Source organism: Camelus bactrianus, chromosome 1 (assembly GCF_048773025.1).
Source record: "Camelus bactrianus isolate YW-2024 breed Bactrian camel chromosome 1, ASM4877302v1, whole genome shotgun sequence".
Classification (NCBI taxonomy): Eukaryota; Metazoa; Chordata; class Mammalia; order Artiodactyla; family Camelidae; genus Camelus; species Camelus bactrianus.
In genome coordinates, this window is record NC_133539.1 from 57,853,017 (window position 1) to 57,873,465 (window position 20,449).

At 40.9% G+C, this 20,449-nt stretch overlaps 1 protein-coding gene across 3 annotated transcripts in view; it reads left to right on the forward strand.

Annotated features, from left to right (window-relative positions):
• CASR (calcium sensing receptor) overlaps positions 1-20,449 on the forward strand; it is a 64,407-nt gene that overhangs the window by 33,514 nt on the left and 10,444 nt on the right. For all 3 annotated transcript variants that reach the window (XM_074364542.1, XM_074364540.1, XM_045507261.2), the window contains exons 2-4: positions 5,099-5,523; positions 7,920-8,226; positions 11,936-12,820. In XM_074364542.1, the coding sequence (XP_074220643.1) occupies positions 5,339-5,523; positions 7,920-8,226; positions 11,936-12,820 (1,377 nt within the window). In that variant the 5' untranslated portion in view covers positions 5,099-5,338. The remainder of the gene's footprint in view (positions 1-5,098; positions 5,524-7,919; positions 8,227-11,935; positions 12,821-20,449) is intronic.

Sequence of the window (20,449 nt, forward strand, 5' to 3'; positions counted from 1 at the left end):
GCTAAATGAGGCATGGACTCTCCAAAAGTCACACCTGTTGTCAGGGAGCTGGAGGGTAAGACCCTGTGCAGAGGGCGGGCGGGCGGGTGGCAAGCAGGGCTGGAGGGAGGCAGCCGAGTGTGACCCGGCAGGCTGTGCTCCCCCAGTGCTGAAAGAGGGCCCTCATCTTAAAGAAGATGTCCCTTGCTTTAGTAGGGAAGGAATGAAGTCTGACATGGAACTGAGGATGGCTCCATTGGTGATGACAGATAAGACAGCCCTAAGTCTTTGGCAAATGTGCACCAGGTGCATATAAAAACCCACATTGTGGCTGTGTCCTCAGCAAGGGGTAAAGAAAGCCGTAACCAGCGCCAGCTACATGGGTTTTGTGATTATTAGTTGAACTTTCTCAGGTTTTTCCCTGTTCACCCTCATTAAAACATACAAGTTTCACCTTTCTGCAATGGTGGCTTACTGTTCGTTTTCTTTATGATCAGAGTGATGAAAGAGGGCAAAAACCTGCAGTACAGTAAATCAGAGACAAATCGGTGTATTCACCTACAAAGATAAACGGTCTCTATTAGAAATCAGTTTTCATTTTTTAACCACCTTTTGTAGGCAACCTAGAATTTCTGCAGCCTAGGAATTGAGAGATTGTACCTTCTGAGCTTGCTGTGTCTCTAATTTATTAAGTGGTTTATCTTCAGAAGGTCTATGTCCCTGTTTTCTCGAGTTGAAATGTGAGCACAATCACTCCACTCCAGACTTACACAATTTCCAAAAATGGTAAAGCCAAGGGGCAAGAGCCAGAGTGGATTTTACGTTGATGGAAATTAAAATGTTGCTGTGTTGACTCCAAACCTTGCCTTGCTATCCTGTTTTAGTTTGTCCTAGACCCTTGAACTTGTATGAGCCATCCAACTTTTTGGACAAATGCAAATTCAACAGATATTTTTTTGAGCATCTGTTCATTACCAGGTTCCTTGTTCTATGCTGGGAATGCAACTGTGATTGTGATGAAGTCCTTGCTCTCAGGAACCTTTGGTCTTATGGGGTGACTCCTTCCCTTTTCTGTCCTAGAATTGCCCAACCAACCCGTTTTTCACTCTTCTGCTTCATTCATTCATTCAGCAAATAAATGTGGCACAGCTACTAAGTTCCAGTCACTGTACTTGATGCCAGGCTACAGTGAGGAAAAGAAACAGGCCCTACCCTCATGAAGCTTCCTGTCCCCACTTTAAATTAACTCTCTCTGGCAGTCACCAGAAAGAATGTCACCCCTCCCTTTGTACTTTCTCAGTACTTAGTTCATGCCTCTTCTTTGCATCACTGTAATTAAAATATGTTCTGCTGTATCCTTTTCAACTATAATACATCTGTCTCTTTTGCAAGATGAGCACCTTGAAGGCAACGACTTCAGCTTTCTTTTCTGAGTACCTTGCACTCCCTAGTGTCTAGCACATAAAGGAGCTCAATCAATGTTTTTTTGAAAGAATAAATAATTGAATTTATAAGTTCATGGACCTGTGGAACCATAGACTGATCTGCTCTGACTTCCCATCCCACATCTCTCAGATGAGGAACTCAGCGATCAATCACCCGTCAGTACTGAAACTCTCCTCGTGATTTCAAGGGCCTTCTAAATACAAAACCAGTTGGTCCACGGATCATTTCTTCTTCCAAACATATCTGCCATTGAGATAAAGAACAAATACTAGCTTCAGCTTGTATTTGCGATACTTTTTTGCAGGAGTGCAAACATGATTACATATGATTTAAACGAAATAAACTTATAGTAAGGAGAACAAATGAGTCTATTTGTGACTGTTGGATAGATACTGTTAATATCGCTGCCATAAGAAAAAAATGCAACAGTGGCTTAAACAAACTAGAAGCGTTCTTTCCTCTGTCATGTGAACATCCGGAAACAGTCTGATATTGAGGTTCTGCTTCATGAAATCCTCAGCTCGAGTCACCGTCATTCCCTGGGATAAAGCTCATGGTTCAAGATGGGCTCCAGCTGTCACATCCACCTGCATACAACAGGATAGAGGAAGAGGGGACAAAGGGCCAGAGGACAAACACCAACTGTCTCTTAAGGAGTTTCCTAGAAGCTGCTCCAGGGCACTTCAGCTTACACCCTATTGGCCAAAGTTTAGTCTTAAGACCACATATAATTATATAGGAAGTTGGAGAAAGTAGTCTTTATTTTGGACAACTACTTGTCCAGCTAAGACCTATTTTACTGTGGCATAAAGGAGTATGGTACAAAGGATACAATTAGAAGTCTCTACTGTAGATCCTACAACTGAGACATTAGTGATTATTCACAAACTTTGTCTTCTAGTGATTGCCAGCTGAAGTCACAGTCACGAACGCCGATTGTTAATCCACTGCTATGATCGCGCTTGGTACTGCTGTGATTGTTGAGATCTAGGCGGTAGGAGTGAGGTAGAAAGAAGAAAGCTTTTGCAACAAGGACGTTGGGGGGTGATGGGAGTCTGGCTAAGGCACTGGCAACAAGAATGGAAAGGGGAAGTCAGAGGTGGAAAGAAGTGGTAGAGTCAACAAGACAATGCAATTGGATGCGGTAGGAAAGGGAGTGGGAGGATCTAGAATGATTCTCAACTTTGAAAGCAAATTAGACCCTGGTAATTGGACTAAAAAGGGTGGTTTGGAGACTACATTAGACTCGTGGAGTTAACTGCTGCAAACTGACCCGAAATCTCTCCTTCATCTATTACTTCTTGCCATGAATTTTCTGTTGAATGGACTAATGAAGTTAATAAACTTCTCCAAGTAGTTAATCTTTCACAGGAAAATTTAACAGGTCTCAGTGACTTCCCTAGCCAGTTATAATGTTCCCTCTCCTAATTCAGTACATTACACGAGACTCTTTAAAATTCTGAGTTCTTGAGGCATTCGTAATTCAAGTGCCAGAATTTCTCACTTGAGTAAGCTGAATATATGAGGAGTCCATTCTCCCATCTAGAAAGTAGAGTTGGTATTGCCCTCTTTACTCTTGTGAAGTTTAAAATACATTGGCTGTTTAAAGGACCTGACACAATGCTTGGTTCAATAAATGCTAGATTCTGTCTCCTTCCAAAGTACTTTCTTTTTTATGCATTCATTCAACAAACATTTATTCAGCAGTTACTATTTCAGACACTGTGCTAAGTGCTGGGGAGCAAAGTTGAATTTAGGTATTGAGAACAAAGTTATATGTTTTTCTTACTTCTGAATATTGGCATAGATTCTGACCCTCTCCACTAGTGTGCCTGCCCACTGGACAGGGAGTTCCTGAGGGCAGGAAACATGCAGGTGTGTGATGTGATGCCTTTATATTTCCAGTCCTTAGCACATGTACTTATTAAATATATGAATGAATACATGACCAAGGTCAAGAAATGAAGCTAAAAATCTAAGAGCAGGACTGAGGTCAGAGAATCTGGATGGTCGTGGATGTTTAGACATTACTGGAGACAATTCTGTGACTGTTGAGTATCTGATGGGGTGCTCCTTCCATTTGGGGCCCAGTACCCTCTGCTAGAATGACTGTTGGAGGAGGAGGTAGGTTCCTAAGGGACAAGGGACAGTATATGACAATGGTTAGGAGCTTGGGGTCTGGAATGAGACATTTATGCATCTAATTATAGTAAAGTGTGATCAGTCTTCCAAGAGGGGAACTCCAAGATCCAAGATGTAAAGGACAACAACAGTGGACCTACCTTAACTGAGAGTCCATGGAAGGCTTCCTTGAAGATTCCTTATACATTGCTCACTGTACAACTGAGGGGTCAGTGAAGATAGAAATCCAGCCCGCATTCCACTCCCAAGTTGGACACCTTGGTACAAGACTGTGTCTGGCCCACAGGAGTTCTTTTCTCCATTCACACAAAGGCCCCACAGTCCACCAAGCCATGATCCCACAGTTATGGACAACTGAAAGCTGAAAGACAGGTAGATGTTTTCTAGGCAAAGTTTAGGCTAGAGGCATCATCCAGAAAGAGGAATGGTATGTGTGAGATATGGGGATTTAAAAAAAAAAAAAACTTGTACTTAAGGAACTAAAGGAAGTTCAGTGTGGCTGGAGGGTGGAGTTCAAAGGGAAACCCAGCAAGAGTGAGGCTAGAAAGTTATTCATTACAGCTTGCATGTTCTGTGAGTTTACTAGTTACACTGTGCTAATGGCTCTCCGTGCATTATTTTATTGAGATCAGAGGTTAAGTGACTTTCCCAAAGTCATATGTTAGGAAACAGTGGAACTATGATTCAAAGCCAGGTTTAACTCCAGAGCTTGTGCTCCAAACCACTTGTTCCATGGCATCCAAAGATTTTCAAAGGTGGGTTGCAAAGGGACACAACTGGAGGCAGGAAGGCCAGTTAGGAAATAGTTGCACAAACCCAGATGAGAAATGCTGGTGGACTTAAGGTGGCCTTGAAAATGGGAAGCAGTGGATGGATTCCAAAGAGATTTAGGATGTAGAGTCTACAGGATGTGATGGCTGTTTGAATATGAAGGGCAATGATGAGAAAAGAGAGAGGGCAGGGAGGACTCTGTCTGGTGCCTTTGTGGATGGCATGACATTTGTTGAGATAGAAAACAGGAAAGGAGGAACAAGTTTGGGAGGAAGGTGAGTGCAGCGTCTGTCCAGGTGGAAACACCTGTGGGACATCCAGGTGGAGATGTCCAGTTGACAGTTCAGTGCTTGAACCTGAACCTCAGGAGAAACTGTACATTGAGCCAACATTGACATATATTTGGGAATTGCCCCACAGAGTGGACGAGAGAGGGTGTAGAGTGAGAAGAGCTGAGAGCTCCTACTAGGATAATCATGCTACAGCAGAAGGACTGTCCCCTAGATCCTGCTGTAGAGCTTGGCAGAACCTAATCTGACCCTTGATTTATCTGCATCCTTCAAAGATTTGTGTTTGTGTAATATGAAGTTTTTTTTTATCTTGCATGAAGTGCTATAAAAATGAGACGCTAAGCCTTGCCTTCCCCACCTGTCACCCTTCAGCCTCTCTGAATGGAAATTCTGAGCCACCTCGGTTGCAGTCATTATAACAATGTGGGATTTAGGCTTAGTTGAATTCATTTTGTCTCTCTCTTTTCTAGAAAATACTACAGGTTGTCTGTACGTGATGTGACTTCTGAAGACTCAAGAACCACCCACCTTACTAGTCTGCAATGGAGAAGGCAGAAATGGAAAGTCAAATGCCACAGTTCCATTCTGTTACTAATCACGCTGTGGACATGTGTCACCATCGCAGGGAGTGAGCCCCACCAAGGGGGAAGTTCTCGGGGGGCCCCAGACCACCAGCACTCTTGTCCTCCCCCTGGAGAGAAAGCAGAACTATGGCGTTTTACAGCTGCTGTTGGGTCCTCTTGGCTTTCGCCTGGTGCGCTTCTGCCTATGGGCCTGACCAGCGAGCCCAGAAGAAAGGGGACATTATCCTCGGGGGGCTCTTTCCTATTCATTTTGGAGTAGCTGCCAAAGATCAAGATCTAAAGTCAAGGCCCGAGTCCGTGGAATGTATCAGGTAGGGGAAGGGAGCCACCTCGGAGAGTCACCTCCTCTGGGTGGCTGGAGAAAAGCTGTTACCATACCCACGATAATTTTTCCGAAGTTGGTTCTCTCTTTTCAGAAATGGTGATTGGTAATCATGCCGAAGCTATTATTCCCCTCTCATTTTTTTAAAAGGAATTTTCCAAAAATAAAATGTCAGAGATACGGAGTAGGAAAATCCATGGCCTGCTGGAGCATAGAACCAGTCACTTGATAACTGAGTCATCACTGTTCACTGGAGGTAGTGTTGCTTAATGGAAGACCGAGTACCTAGAAGGAAATTTATTGTAGGTCTTGCAAACCTGAGTAGTAAAATCTCCTGTTGACCTTATAGTGTTGCTTAATGGAAGACCGAGTACCTAGAAGGAAATTTATTGTAGGTCTTGCAAACCTGAGTATTAAAATCTCCTGTTGACCTTAAGTTCTCTAATGGTCATAATAGCTGACTGTTGGCTGCCTCATTCTTATTTTTTAAAAGATTTTAAAGTTTAAAGAAACTTCCATGGTTAGCATGACTCAGGCATCTTCGAAATGCAGCCCGTAGCATTTTGGAACCATTCCCATGAGAAAGTCTTACAGAAAGCTGAACTCCCCCTGCTAACACAGAATCCATCTAACACAGATGGAGAAACTCGCAATCCAGCTAACTCTGTCACTGGACTCTCTCTTTAGCCATTTGAAGACAGCTGACATGTCCCTTTGAATCATTTCTTTTCCAGGCCAAATAGTCTCAGATTTTTAAAATAATTATTTAATGACTTGATTTCCAGACACTCACCATTCTGGATGCCCTCTATCTGATGTTCCCTAATTTATCATGACTCTTTTAGAATTTGACACCTAAAACTAGGTGCAATTCCTTCAAATAGTAACTGACTTCTGAGAGTCCAGTGGGCTGCATTATCACCTCCCTTACTCTGGACGTCAGAAACCATTACTGCACCCCAGGGCTTGACCCATCTTCTGAGAGAGAAGAGCACTTTCTCTTGAGAGCTGCACCTTCCAGAAAGGAGCCGGCACTTTTCCTTGGTCTTCCTGAGAGCTCGAAAGTGAAAAAGAAAACTAGGATTGTTCCAACAAAACTGGATTTCTGCTCATATTCTAATGAGAGCTCACAAGTTAGACAAGATTTTCACATTTTTTTAATGAATGCAGAAAAGCTAAGTGTAGAATTTCAGTGATGCTGATTATATCCTTCACAGTCCATGTGGATAAATATCCTCTTTATTGTACCCTGCAGGTGCTACGTATATACCTAAGATCAAGCTAGAAGCATGCCCTGAAATAATACGTATTTTTAATTATATTAAAGAAAGATAGGAAAATCAGTTTAACAGTATAGATGTTCTATATAATGAAAAATTCTGTAATATGTCTTAGTGACTTTGCAGGTTTAAAAAAAATAAGTAAATGAAAGCAGGAAATGTGAAGGAAATGACTAAGAGAAAATGTCACATTAAAAGTTAGACCAGAACCTTCAGGAACCTAACTGACATACAGTGAAATGTAACAGATTGTGTTTCTCTCCTCTTGTCATTGAGTTGAAGTAGTGAAACCCACGCGAGGACCTCCAGGCTGGTTAGGTTAGGTTTTCTTCTTTGGGCACTGATACACTGATTCAGAACATTTATCAAGCTCTCACTGTCTGCCAAGTCCTAGGAGAGTGAAAACTACGTCATTGACCCTATTTCTCTTTGTTAATTTGCTTGATTTTTATTTAAGATAGCATTCTTTGAAAAGCAATGAATGCTCATTTTTTTAAATAGGAAGTATATATAAGCCAAAAGCACACAATTTTAAAGTTCATCATTCTACCATCCAGAAGCAACCACTGTTTGTGAACAGCCTTCCTGTGCATAATGTTTGTTTGTTTGTTTACAAAGATGAGATCACTCATGTCCTTTTCCCCTTCAGCCTTCAGGAATGCCATAGTCTATATTTGTGACTCTGCAGATCTGAAGTTATTTTTAGGCTCCTGCATATTAAAGCCTGTTTATATTTTCCCCGGTCTTTTTTCTTTTTAAATCTCGATATTACTTCTATTTTAGTACCTCACATCAGCTACTTCAAATTCTTTGCAGGATGAGGCAGGTACAAATTATTCATTCTACTACTAACCACAGTCCTTGTTGTCATTGCTCATTGTTCCCTAACTCTGCGAGGCACCATGCTGAGAACTTTGCATAATTATCTCATACTCACAGCCACCCTCTGAGGTGTTATCCCCATTTTACAGAGAGGACTTTGAGTCTCAATATGTCATGAAACCAGAGTAACAAAGCCAGTTTCAAACCCAGCTTTGCCCAGTCTGTACTCTAAAGAAGTTGACCAGAAAGTCTATTGTTTTCTTCCATTTCTTCCTTCTTCCAGGTATAATTTCCGTGGATTTCGCTGGTTACAAGCCATGATATTTGCCATAGAGGAAATAAACAGCAGCCCAGCCCTCCTTCCCAACATGACGCTGGGCTACAGGATATTCGACACTTGCAACACTGTTTCTAAAGCCTTGGAGGCCACCCTGAGTTTTGTGGCCCAGAACAAAATCGATTCTTTGAATCTTGACGAGTTCTGCAACTGCTCGGAGCACATCCCCTCTACGATCGCTGTGGTGGGAGCAACGGGCTCGGGCATCTCCACGGCGGTGGCGAACCTGCTGGGGCTCTTCTACATCCCCCAGGTACCGTGCCTTCTTAGATGGGGCGACGTGGGCAGGGGTCAGGAGCAGCAGGCGTGGAGGACTGCCACGCCCAGTGCCCGTACAAGTGTGCTATTTTTCCTTCTCTGGCTTTACTTTGGCACAGAAATTCTTTTAATTATCTGTCTCACAACCATTGGGATTTCTGAGACCTCAGAGTCAACAATGTCAACTACACCTTCACAATTCTTGCAAAATTCTTTGAAGCATACCTTGTATGAAACTTTGTCTTTTTTCCCCTAAGAGTTTAGTTATTTATTTTCCACTCCATCCCTTCAGTAAATGGCTATTCTGCCCTTGCTTACTAAGAGGAATGAGGCCAAACAATGTAAAGCCCACCTTCAAACCCAAAATAGCTGCCTTTAGTCCTATTCCCTTAAGTCTTTGCCTCTCTCCCCTGTGGTTGAAAGTTTAGCTCAGACGAAAACAGAGTGTATTTTCTCACAAAACAGGAACTTAATCATTGTCATGCACATTGTAGAAATTGAAAATATTCTGTTTCATTCTTGTATTCTATAAGAAATACTCGTAGAGCATGTATGAATAAGCAGTTTCTACTCTGCAGGAACTCAGCCTACGTGGGGAGATAGATGCATTTTCAAATACTCACAATTCACTGAAACAAGTGCTTTAATAAACACGTTCAAAGTTGCATATGTTTTTCACCAAAAAAAGACAGCAAACTCTAAATGCCATTTTATAACCTGATTTTTTATAGAGCAAATCTTTTCTCATGTTAATATTTATAGATCTGTGACATCATTTTATAATAGTGAAAAATTGGAAACAACCTAAATGCCCATGGATGGGAGAATCAGCTCAATTGTGATGTATCGCATATCAATTTTTAAATTAAATTATAAATCACACTTTATTTTTTCAGTGTCTAATATTTAAAATCTGTAAGAGTATCTTTGAAAAATTCACATTTCTATGTTGGGATGTCTCCGTTTCCTTGGTGATAGCCATTATCCGTTTTTATACACGTGGCAACTGAGAAAGTCTTGTCATCATTTCCCGAATCCTTACTTCAGGGAATTAAAGGTGTTTCCCAAGGGGAAGCCCTGGCTCTGTAATCTTTGTGCCAAAATGATCTCACAAAGCCCACAGCAGTAAATGTGTTGGGCAGGATGCAAATATGCGTCTTTTAAATTTGGCATATTAGGCAGCATAATATTTTAAATTCATACTTAAAGTAAGTTGTCATGCCCAATAAACATAAGAGGTAATTGCCATCAATAAATAAAGAACACAAAGGGGAGGATTCTAGTTCACTGTGGTTTGGATGAAAGATAAGGTTAAGTTGAACTTGAATGGTAAAAGTGTTGAGAAGACTATAATGATTATCAGTCAAACCAATGTAAGTGTATCTAAATGTTGTCTGTCATGGCTACATGTTGGAGCATTCAGGGAGCTTTAAAAATATTGATGCCTGGGTCTCACCCTCCCACCCCCTAGAGATCCTGGCTTAATTGATATGAGATGCAGCCTGGGAGTCAGGAGTTTTGAAAGCTCCTGAGGTGATTCTGATGTGCAGCAGAGCTGGGAACCACTGCCCTGCAGGGTGGGGACAGATGCCCTGTTGTATTTCTTATACCACTCACGCCACCAAGTGGATGGAACAAGCAGGCCAGCAGAACGAGCTGTGGTTAGAAGTTTTCTGAATCATTCGTGAAACTCTCCCCTCTTACAATAAAGTTTTGTATGTTTTTAAGGGGGTTTTTTGTGGGGGGGTAATGAAATGGTATTTACCCCCACTTTTCTAGTTTGCTTTTTAAAAAGTGGACAAATATTATAAATGCATTCTTTAAGAGAAACATATCCATGGGGGATATATTTGTTTGTAATTTTTTATCTTTAAAACCCTTTATGGCCAGTTTTTCAAAAGAGATCAAGAAGTAAGCAACAATGAATGAATTTACAAAAGACCTGAGTGGATTTTTTATTTGCAAAAACTAGATTGAGAAGCCTGTTGTCTGGGTCTGCAAATGAAGATCTCTAAAAACAACATCTCCAGGATTATCTAATCTAACTGCCTACCTCATGGATTCCCAGAGTAGAGCAAGAAGAAGCTTATTTCAATAATAGAAAAAAAAAAAAGGATCACTTTTGTATTATAACTCCCCAAATCAAAGTTCTTATCAGAAAATTCATGCCTGCTCTTTAGCAAAGTTGGCCCAGGTCTTTCATACATCAGTGTCTTTTCTGTTTTTGATATAGAAACTATTTATGGAATAATTCATTTCAAAACACTCAACATTGAAAACTAACTGTTTTAATTGGAGAAAAATATATTTTAAAAAAAGCAGTCCCTCAAATTCTTCAACATGGTTTTCTTAAGTTTTAAATCTCTCTAGAAAACTGGAAAACAAGAGATTTTTAAACCCTCTTTCATTACCAAGAAGAAATTCCATTCAGTGCAAAAAAGCTTTGTGCTTCAGAAGAAATGGTCCAATAACTTGGAACTTCCTAACTGGTGAGCAGGACGTCCAGGAGTGCTGCAGATGGGCTAAGATATTGAGCCTCTCTGGGTTTGGGATGGTAGGTGGGGTCTAGGGTGGTCAGAGCACACCCAGCAGGGCTGGTCAGCTGCTGCCATTCACCCCGCCTTCTCTGTTTGCCACAATGTGAAAAGAAGTCAGGAAGCTCTGCACTAACAAATGCCTTACATAGTGTTCAGATACTTCTTCAGGCAAGGATCTTTTACTGGCAAAGGTAGGGCTTTCTTCCCTTGGTGGCCCACACTCCTGCTCAGATATTGAACTGGCTATGTCCGAGAAAGTGGAAACACATTGGGGCAGCTTCTCCAGGGTTCCTTTTCAGCCTCTCTAGGTTTTGGAGACCCACATCTAAAGCCTGTCCAGAGGCCTCAGCCACCACCTGAAATTGACCAGAGGAAAGGGCTCTCGGTGGTGATTGAAGTCACTGAGAAGCCAGGAGAGGAAAGGAAGTTTTTATGACTGTATTTAATGATGTACATCATTGTTATTGTGATGAAGAGGAATTGAGCCTAATGTACCTAAATGGCTATTTGAGCCTAAATGATAAACAGTTCTTAGAAATAACTGCAATCGAGGGTACTTTTATCTAAAGTATTACAGTAGGTGGAGGAGGTGGGGCGATGCGGGAGGGAAGAGAGGGAATAGCTGGAGACTGGAAGAGAGAAACTAGGCAGAGTAAGAAAGGGGAACCCCTCGGGGTGAAGACCCTTAGATTCATAACCCAAAGGGAACCTGATTCCTTCCAGAAGTGAGTCACTGACAAAGTGTTCATTATAGTAAAGGGGAAGCTAAAACACTCAAATGAGAAGCTGGACCCCACAGGCAGAAAATGTGTACATGGATATATTGCAGCCAGTGAGACAGCACAGAGGAAGTTAGAGAAACTGGCACAGTGCATAAAGGCTCTCCTTGAAAGGATAAGTAGCTTCTACTGTTGTGGGTTGACTTTAGGCCAGACCCACCTTTGAAGGTAGCACTGTGGGAATTAGAACACTCTCTGATAGGCTGACAGATGGTTGAGTGCTCACACTGGAGAGGAACAGATTCTGGTTGTCCTTACCTTTCATCCTGTCTCCAGTGACTAGCATGTTTGATATATTACACTGATGAATGTTCAAAAAGCCGTCCGCTACACAGTCTTAAGGCTCACCTGGCACCTCACTCACTCCATCATTCTGTGTTCTTTCCAGGTCAGTTATGCCTCCTCCAGCAGACTCCTCAGCAACAAGAATCAGTTCAAGTCCTTCCTCCGTACCATCCCCAATGACGAACACCAAGCCACCGCCATGGCTGACATCATCGAGTATTTTCGCTGGAACTGGGTGGGCACAATTGCAGCTGACGATGACTACGGCCGCCCAGGGATCGAGAAGTTCCGAGAGGAAGCTGAGGAGAGGGACATCTGCATCGACTTCAGCGAACTCATCTCCCAGTACTCTGATGAGGAAGAGATCCAGCAAGTGGTGGAGGTGATCCAGAATTCCACAGCCAAAGTCATCGTCGTCTTCTCCAGTGGCCCAGACCTTGAACCCCTCATCAAGGAGATCGTCCGGCGCAACATCACGGGCAGGATCTGGCTGGCCAGCGAGGCCTGGGCCAGCTCCTCCTTGATCGCCATGCCTGAGTACTTCCACGTGGTCGGAGGCACCATTGGATTCGCTCTGAAGGCTGGACAGATCCCAGGTTTCCGGGAATTCCTGCAGAAGGTCCATCCCAGGAAGTCGGTCCATAACGGTTTTGCCAAAGAGTTTTGGGAAGAAACGTTTAACTGCCACCTCCAGGAAGGTGCTAAAGGACCCTTACCTGTGGACAACTTCCTGAGAGGTCACGAAGAAGGTGGTGGCAGGACAAGCAACAGCTCCACCGCCTTCCGACCTCTCTGTACAGGGGATGAGAACATCAGCAGTGTCGAGACCCCTTACATGGATTATACACATTTGCGGATATCCTACAACGTCTACTTAGCCGTCTACTCCATTGCTCATGCCCTGCAAGATATATACACCTGCATACCCGGGCGAGGGCTCTTCACCAACGGTTCCTGTGCAGATATCAAGAAGGTTGAGGCTTGGCAGGTACATCCTTCACTTAGATAGCAGTTCACTGTGTAATAAAGCAAATTTGGGCTGATCCAGGCAAGACAGATAAAGTAGTTACCTCAAAGAAAATAAATGAGGTCACTAGATATAGCTTTGGATTCAAATTGCCATTTCAAACGCCTGAGCAACTGACTTCTGCAAAACTGATATTTAATTTGATTATGTGTTTAAAGCCTTGGGCTCAACTATTCTTTAGTCCAAGAATTAAGCTATAGTCAAGATGGGGACTTTCAGTTGCTTACAACAGAAAATCCAAATCAAACTGGCTCAAACAAAAGAAGGAACATTATTAGTAGCTCGTAATTCTGAAAATCTTGGAAATATTCCAGGTGTAACTAGATGCTCTCATCTTCATCTCTTGATGCCTTATTCCTTGGGGTTAGCAATTTTCAGCCTGCAGCAGCTTCAAGCACATTAAATCCTTACTGCTTGGCTCTCCTTACTTCCCAGGATCTCTTGTAAAAGTTCCAGAAACTATTTCGATTGGCCAGTCTGCGATTACATAGCTATCCCTGAAGCTGGGAGTGAAGTCCTCCCAAACTACTTAGACTGAAAGTAAGAGTAAGAGTGGATCCCCACAGGGAAATCAGTGCTACTGCCAAAATGAGGAGGGAGGAGAAGCAAGGTGGCCAAAGTAAAAAGTAGCCCCTGCACAGACACCTCAGCTGACCCTGGTACAGGCAAGTATGTGTCCTCCTGGTTCACACATGGTCTGGCCCAATTCATCCAGTTGAGGAGACAGATAGGAAAATAGAGTTAGAGTTATGGGGAGGAGTAACGTGTGGGCATGGGCCAAAGTGTCCTATGTGCTTGCCGTAAGTCTCCTTTAAGCCTCAGGAACTCAGGCAGTTGGGTGGGCATTCTGGTATTTAAGATCTTGTCCGTGTCTCTGTCAAGAGATGGACCAGCAATTATTCACTGTCATTATTGAGACCAACAAGGAAACCTGTCATCCGTACAATCCATACAATCTAATCCAAGTATCTCAGCCTGGAATTCCATTCTCACCTTCTGTCAATTCTCTTATAAGCCAGTCGGTCTGGCACCTCCCCACAAAGCCCTTGTGAGTTTTTGGCATAGCACCTCTGTTTAGATCATATCCCACACTGGAAGGGCCATCAGTTTTTGTCTCCTCTATCAATGTCCACTGCAAACTTTTAACTGTTTCAAAATTTGCTTTCTCCTGGAAGTATTTTCATATCATCCCCATGTAAACTTTCTGACCATTCTTTCTTCCTCATTTTTACCATTACATATGTCCAGTTTAAACTTTCATAGCTCTTCAGTTGACTGAAATAGTTTCTTATCAATTAAACTTCTGATTAAACAAAGTTAATCACAATTTCTTTTTTTGTTGTTGTTGATCTTTTCTCTCCCTAAAATTTATCAATCAGCTCATATGCCTTAAAAGTAACACTAACAGGTAACTTAAGAGCGCACAATGCACAATTCCCTCCTGACCCCCACGGAGACCCCAAGCCCTCCTCACACTGCTCCTCAGCTGTCTCTTCATTCCAACTCTTCCACTGTGCTCTGAGCTTCATAAGAGCAGGAACTATGTCTGTATTGTTCAGCATCATGTCCAGAACACTTGGCACCTGAATATGTGTCAAATGAATGAATGAATAGCAACCTAGTTGATTTGACCTGCCAACACAAGCTAGAGTCCTGTGCAGAGAATTGTTCAACCCAATAACCCATCTTTAAATCAATCACCCTGGCCGGGATATTCTAGGCTCTGATTGGAAAAGCCTGTGTCCATACCCAGCAATCAAATGTAAATGGAACATTGTGTAAGTAAGCATGGAACCACTTGCTTCCTTCTCTCAGGATGATGGCACATGAGGCATGCTTCCTGCTTTCCCCCACCAACCACTCACTAGTCAAAAAACAGGTGTGCATGATGAAAGAACCATGGTGATAACAGAAGGCAAATGGAATCAATCTTTCCAGGAATGGCTGGTACTGCTGGGGTTTGGAGGAAGGGGATGAATACAGAGCCAGAGGAGATGGAGGGGAGATAAGAAAAGATGACTGAGGTTAGAGAAGGGAATGGGTCCTGGTTCTTTTCAACACTCTTAGCACAGGAAGTGGCCAGGAAGCAGTAGGCTGCTTATCTGTGTGAACTGTCCTTCGTTATATGGGTAAATGGGGTTCTTTGTGCACTCCCTCCCATTTTCCCTTTGTGCTAAGAAATGATGTCCTGTGTAAGCATTGGAAATTCTAGTTTCTAGTCTTTGGCTTAATTCAGTTGACCCTTAGAGTATGTAACAAGAGGTGATTCCCATTTGTGCTTACAATGAGCAATAGTTTGACTTCTAAATCCTTTAGAGGAAATACCCTAAAAGGCCACAAGATGGAAATATTACCACATGAGAGCTAATATGTGGGCCTCTAAGTGTATGCATGTTATACGCGTTTGTCCCTCTTTTAGTATGTCTTTCTCAGTGCTTAGTTTTTTTTGTGAGCCTGTGTCTCTTTGTATATTATCTTACATGTTTAAATTAAGTCTTTCTTTTAACTTTTTTCCTTTCTCTCCCTTTATTTATTTTTTTCTTTCTCCTCAAATTTCTCCCCAAATAAAACAATTTATAGGCATATGATACAGAGTTAAAATCTCAAGTATAATTTTGTATTTTCTTTTTTAATAGAGATATTAATTTCTTCTTTTAAAAGTCTGAAAGAAGAATGTTCTCTCCAGGGGGGAAATCTAAATTATTGTGTAGCTTGTGTCACTTTTTTGTGGGTCAGTGAATTTCAATTTAAAGATTTCCTATCATTGCTTTTAAGGGTGGAATGGTTTCCATCACTACCTTCCCTGTTATGCAGGGTATTATGCAGAAAATCAGGTACAAGTCAACTTGCCAAAAGAGATATTAAAGATGCCTAAAGAGATGAATTAGTAAACAGATAACTGATTATTAATGGACAAGGCACAAATTTTGACTGGAAGAATGCAACACTCATGTGATTTCATTTATACACCTGCTGTAACGATGAAACACTACAATATTGTGCAGATTAGGACTTGAAGTAAGGAGGAAAATAAAGGACAGTCATTTGAGATAGGTCTTGAAGGATGGATTAGGATGTGTGGAAAGGATCTATTCCTTAAAGGAAATGTCAAATGCAAAGGCAAATACATACAGCAACACTGGTGAATCACAAAAACATGCTGAGCAAAAAAATCCAGACTGAAAAAACAAGAGTACAAAGTGTATCATGCAATTTATATGATATTCTCTCTCTAATGATAGAAAGAAAACAGATCAGCGGTGGCCTAGGGATGCACATGGGGTGAGAATTTACTTGGAAGGGACATCAGGGAACCTTTTGGGTTGACGGTAGTGGTGGTTACACAGGCATATACATTCACCAAGACTCAGAACTATACTCTTAAAATGGGTCCATTTCATGATATGTAAACTATACCCTCAGTCAGGCTGATTAAAAATGGAAAACAGTAGAAAGTCCCCAGGGTGGGGAAGTGCAGGTCATGCATCGAGATCTGGGTGCCATTCAGGGTGGACCACGTTTCCAATTATAGCTTCTTCTATTACCATGTCTCTACCATCCCATTTTTAAAGTATGTCCAACCTAAATGGTACACTAGACAACCTGTTATAACTAGAGATAGATAACCTGATAGACAGGCTGTTTAATCAGACTCCTACACCTTTGCAGGTTGCATTACAGTCTCATGGTTGAGAATTTGGACTCTCAAGCCAGACTAACTGGATTTAAATCCCAGTTGCTACCTAACAGCTGTATGGCCTTGAGTGGTCACTCAGTGTGCCTGTGCCTCCCTCTCCTCATCTGAAAAATAGAGATAGTGAAACTTACTAGTTTAAGGGGGAGGGTATAGCTTGGCGGTGGAGCACTTGCTTAGCCTGCATGAGGTCCGGGGTTCAATCCCCAGCACCTCCATTTAAAAAAAAAAAGAAATGTATTAGTTTATTATGAGAATGACATAGTATGTATAGTTAATATGTATAGAGTGCTTAGGATACTGCCTATACATAATAAACTATTTTTAAAAATCTATTTTGGCCTTTTTTAATTTTAAAAAGAAAAGAAAGGCTCATCCCTCATGCAGTTAGTCTGAGTTACTTTGTTACAGCTAATTGAATAATTCTGGTTCTCTCTGTATTAAGAGACTTCCAGACCTACATTTCAGGTGTTGGTGGCATCCCACTGTCATCATTCTTACATGGAACAGTGATGTTGGGACTGACCCCTTCTCTTCAGAAAATTCCCTGCTGTTACTTCAACATTATTACACTATGGTGATTCCAACTTTCCTTTTCCTCAAGAAAGTGCTGGAAGTTTTATAATCCATTTATTCCATGTGTTGAATGGTTACTGAGAATTAAATGTACACCTATAACCGAAAACACGACAAGCAAAATATAATACTGAGCTGCCACTTTCTAAAAAAACCACAAAGGAAATATTTCCCCAGAAAAGCCCAAGAATCTTCTTTTTCCTTTGTGAAGAGAAAGTTAGTATTTTATCCTATGAAAACTATGATTCTTCTGATACGTCGATCCTCCCACTCTTAAGGTAAAATCTTCCAGCACAGTTTATAAAAGTTCTAATATTTCCATTTCCTTGGTTGCCAGTTTGTTTGAATCTCAAGGTTTACTTTTTGAATCAGAAGAAAACAACTTAGGTTACATTTATACCTCAAAGAGAGAAATTGTGTTAGCCCTTAATCCCATGGTATAATTTTAAGTATTCTGCTTTTTAATATGCAGGTTTAAGTTCAGCCAATTATATAAAAGCCTAATTTTTATGATGCTTAATGGTAAGATTTTCAAAAAGTGAATCCTAAGTCTTTTCACTTTATCTGAAAAATCTTTTGTTTCTTGCTTATTTGTTTTTGAGTATAGAACATAGATGTTTATGTTTTCAGTCTGAATCTTCAAGACTAGTTCAGCCCAATTGCACTGGCTAGAACCTCCAGTAAAATGTTGTATAGGTATAGTGAGAAGGGACATTCTTGTTCCTGATCTTAGGGGGAAGGCATTCAGTCTTGCACCATTAAGTGTGGTGTTAACTGTAGGTTTTACATAGATGCCTTTTATAGAGTTTAGAAATATCCTTTTTATTTCTAAATTATTGAGAGCTTCTTATCAGGAATGGAAGTTAGATGTTATCAAATACTTTTTTTGTATCTATTCAGATGATCATCCAGTTTCTCTTCTGTAGCATCTTAATGAAGTCAGATGTTAAACCAACCTTGCACTCCTAGGATAAACTCTACTTGGTTACAGTGTGTTTTCCTTTTTGTAACCAGAGAATTTGATTTTCTAAAAGTTGGTCAAGAAAATTTGCTTCTATATTCATAAGGGATATTGGTCAGTAGTTTTACTTTCTTATAATGTCTCTTCTAGTTTTGATATCTGAGTAATTCTAGTTTCATAGAATGAGTTGGGAAGTATTGCCTCCTTTTCAATGTTCTGGAAGAGTTTGTGGAGAATTGGCATTACTTCTTCCCAAATATTTGGCAGAATTCATCAGTGAAGCCACTTTGGGCTGGATTTCTTTGTGGGAAAATTTTGAACTGCATATTCAATTTCTTTCATAGATAAATTTATTCTCTTTTAACTTTTAATACAGATACCACATTGACCTTATTTTTCTCATCTGTCCTCAGACTGGTGAAAACCTCATCATGGACACCATTTGACAAACCTGACAGTGTTGGTTTAATGTCTACTCTATTAACCTAACATTCAATAGACATTAGTTTGAGTAGCCATTAAAATTCAGACCCTCTGCACATCATTGGGAATACAGAAAGGAATAAGACAGCACCTGCTTTAGAGGAGTCTGTCTAATAAATTGTGGGTATAAAACTTGTAGGCACAAAGATTCCAGGGTGCTTTCTTTTCTGAATAAGATGTTTGCGCTACTGACTGTTACCTTCTACCTGTCTGTAATCCTGTTTGAGGCCAGAGTTGCCATGTCTCATTAGTAAATTCTCAACACTTAAAATGAGTCATATACTTAAAATCCCTTTTCATACCTTCTTTTTTGTAACAGCTTTATCGCGGTATAAGTCACATGACATGCAGTTCACCTTTAAAGTGTACAACTCTGGTTTTTTCATATATTCACTGAGTTTTAAAACCATAACCACAATTAACTTCAGAACATTTTCACCATATCAAAAAGAAACCTCATACCCTTTAGCTGTCACTCCCTTCTGCCTCACCCCCACCTCCCTTCTTAAATAACCACTAATCTACTTTTTGTATCTATATATTTGGACTTTTTATATAAATGGAATCAAAATATGTGGTCTTTTGTGACTGACTTCTTCCACTTAGCCTGTCTTCAGGATTCATCTATGTTGTAGCATTTATCAGTACTTCATGTCTTTTTATACATCCAGTATCCCATTGTATGAATACAACACATTTTATTTACCCATTCATCTAATTGGTGGGCATTTAGGTTGCTCCCACTTTTGAGTTACTATGAATGATGCTGCTGTGAACATTCTAGTAAAAGTTTTTGTGTGGACATATGTTTTCATTTTCCTTGGGTATACACATAGGAGTGAAATTGCTGGGTTGGATGGAAACTCTATGTTTAACTTTTTAAGGAAGTGCCAGATTATTTTCAAAAGTGACTGCACTATTTTACATCCCACCAGCATCGTATGGAAGATTCTGATTTCTCTACATTCTTTTCTCTCTCTCTCTCTTTTTTTTTAATGGAGGTGCTGGGGATTGAACCCAGGACCTTCTGCATGCTAAGCACATGCTCTACGACTGAGCTATACCCTCCCCCACTCTATATTCTTATCAACACTTACTGTTACCTGATCCTGTGCCTTTGGATAGGAAATCTAGCCTCTTTGCCTTGACTGCTCTTTGCCTATCAATTTTATTGCCTTTTGTTCTCACAAATTTTGAGAACTTTGTCTCTTCATTGCCCCCATAATACTTTATTCTTAGCTCGATATCTTTGCCCTTGTTGTACCCACTATTTTTAACACCTTTTTTTCCCTTTATCCTTTGCCAATCTACATTTCTACCTCAAGGCTTTGATGACCGTTTCAGCCCTGTGTCATTTCCAGCTCCCCTGAGTTTTATCTGTACTTGGAGTTGTTACCCCACGAGTTAGGCATTAACTGTGCTTTATCTTGCACTGTTTGCTATTTCACCCCATGTGTCTCATATCTTACTTCCCTAATCCATATGTAAACTCCAGGAGGACTATATTGCTGCATCTTGTGCTGCTGTAGCCAAGTTCAGGACACAGAGTGGATTTTCTATAAATATTTGTTGACTGATTGTAACAGTATACAAATCTAACCTTGTATTTATAATGAGTTTTTTAAATAGAAACTTTTAAAAAATGATTTTGATTGGTTCCCTTTTCTTTCCAGGCAGGATAGGGTTGAATTTGTTAGACTGTGCCAACAGCAATGCAGGTGGATTATAGCCAGTGATGATCTTTGAGTCACTTTCCTGTCCAATCTGACCAGTGTGGAAGATGGCCATTTAATTATGAAATGACCTTGTTTCAGTTCCCATTCCTATCCACCCACTGTGCCTGGAGAGTTTTATTGCAGAGAATCTGTAGACTGAG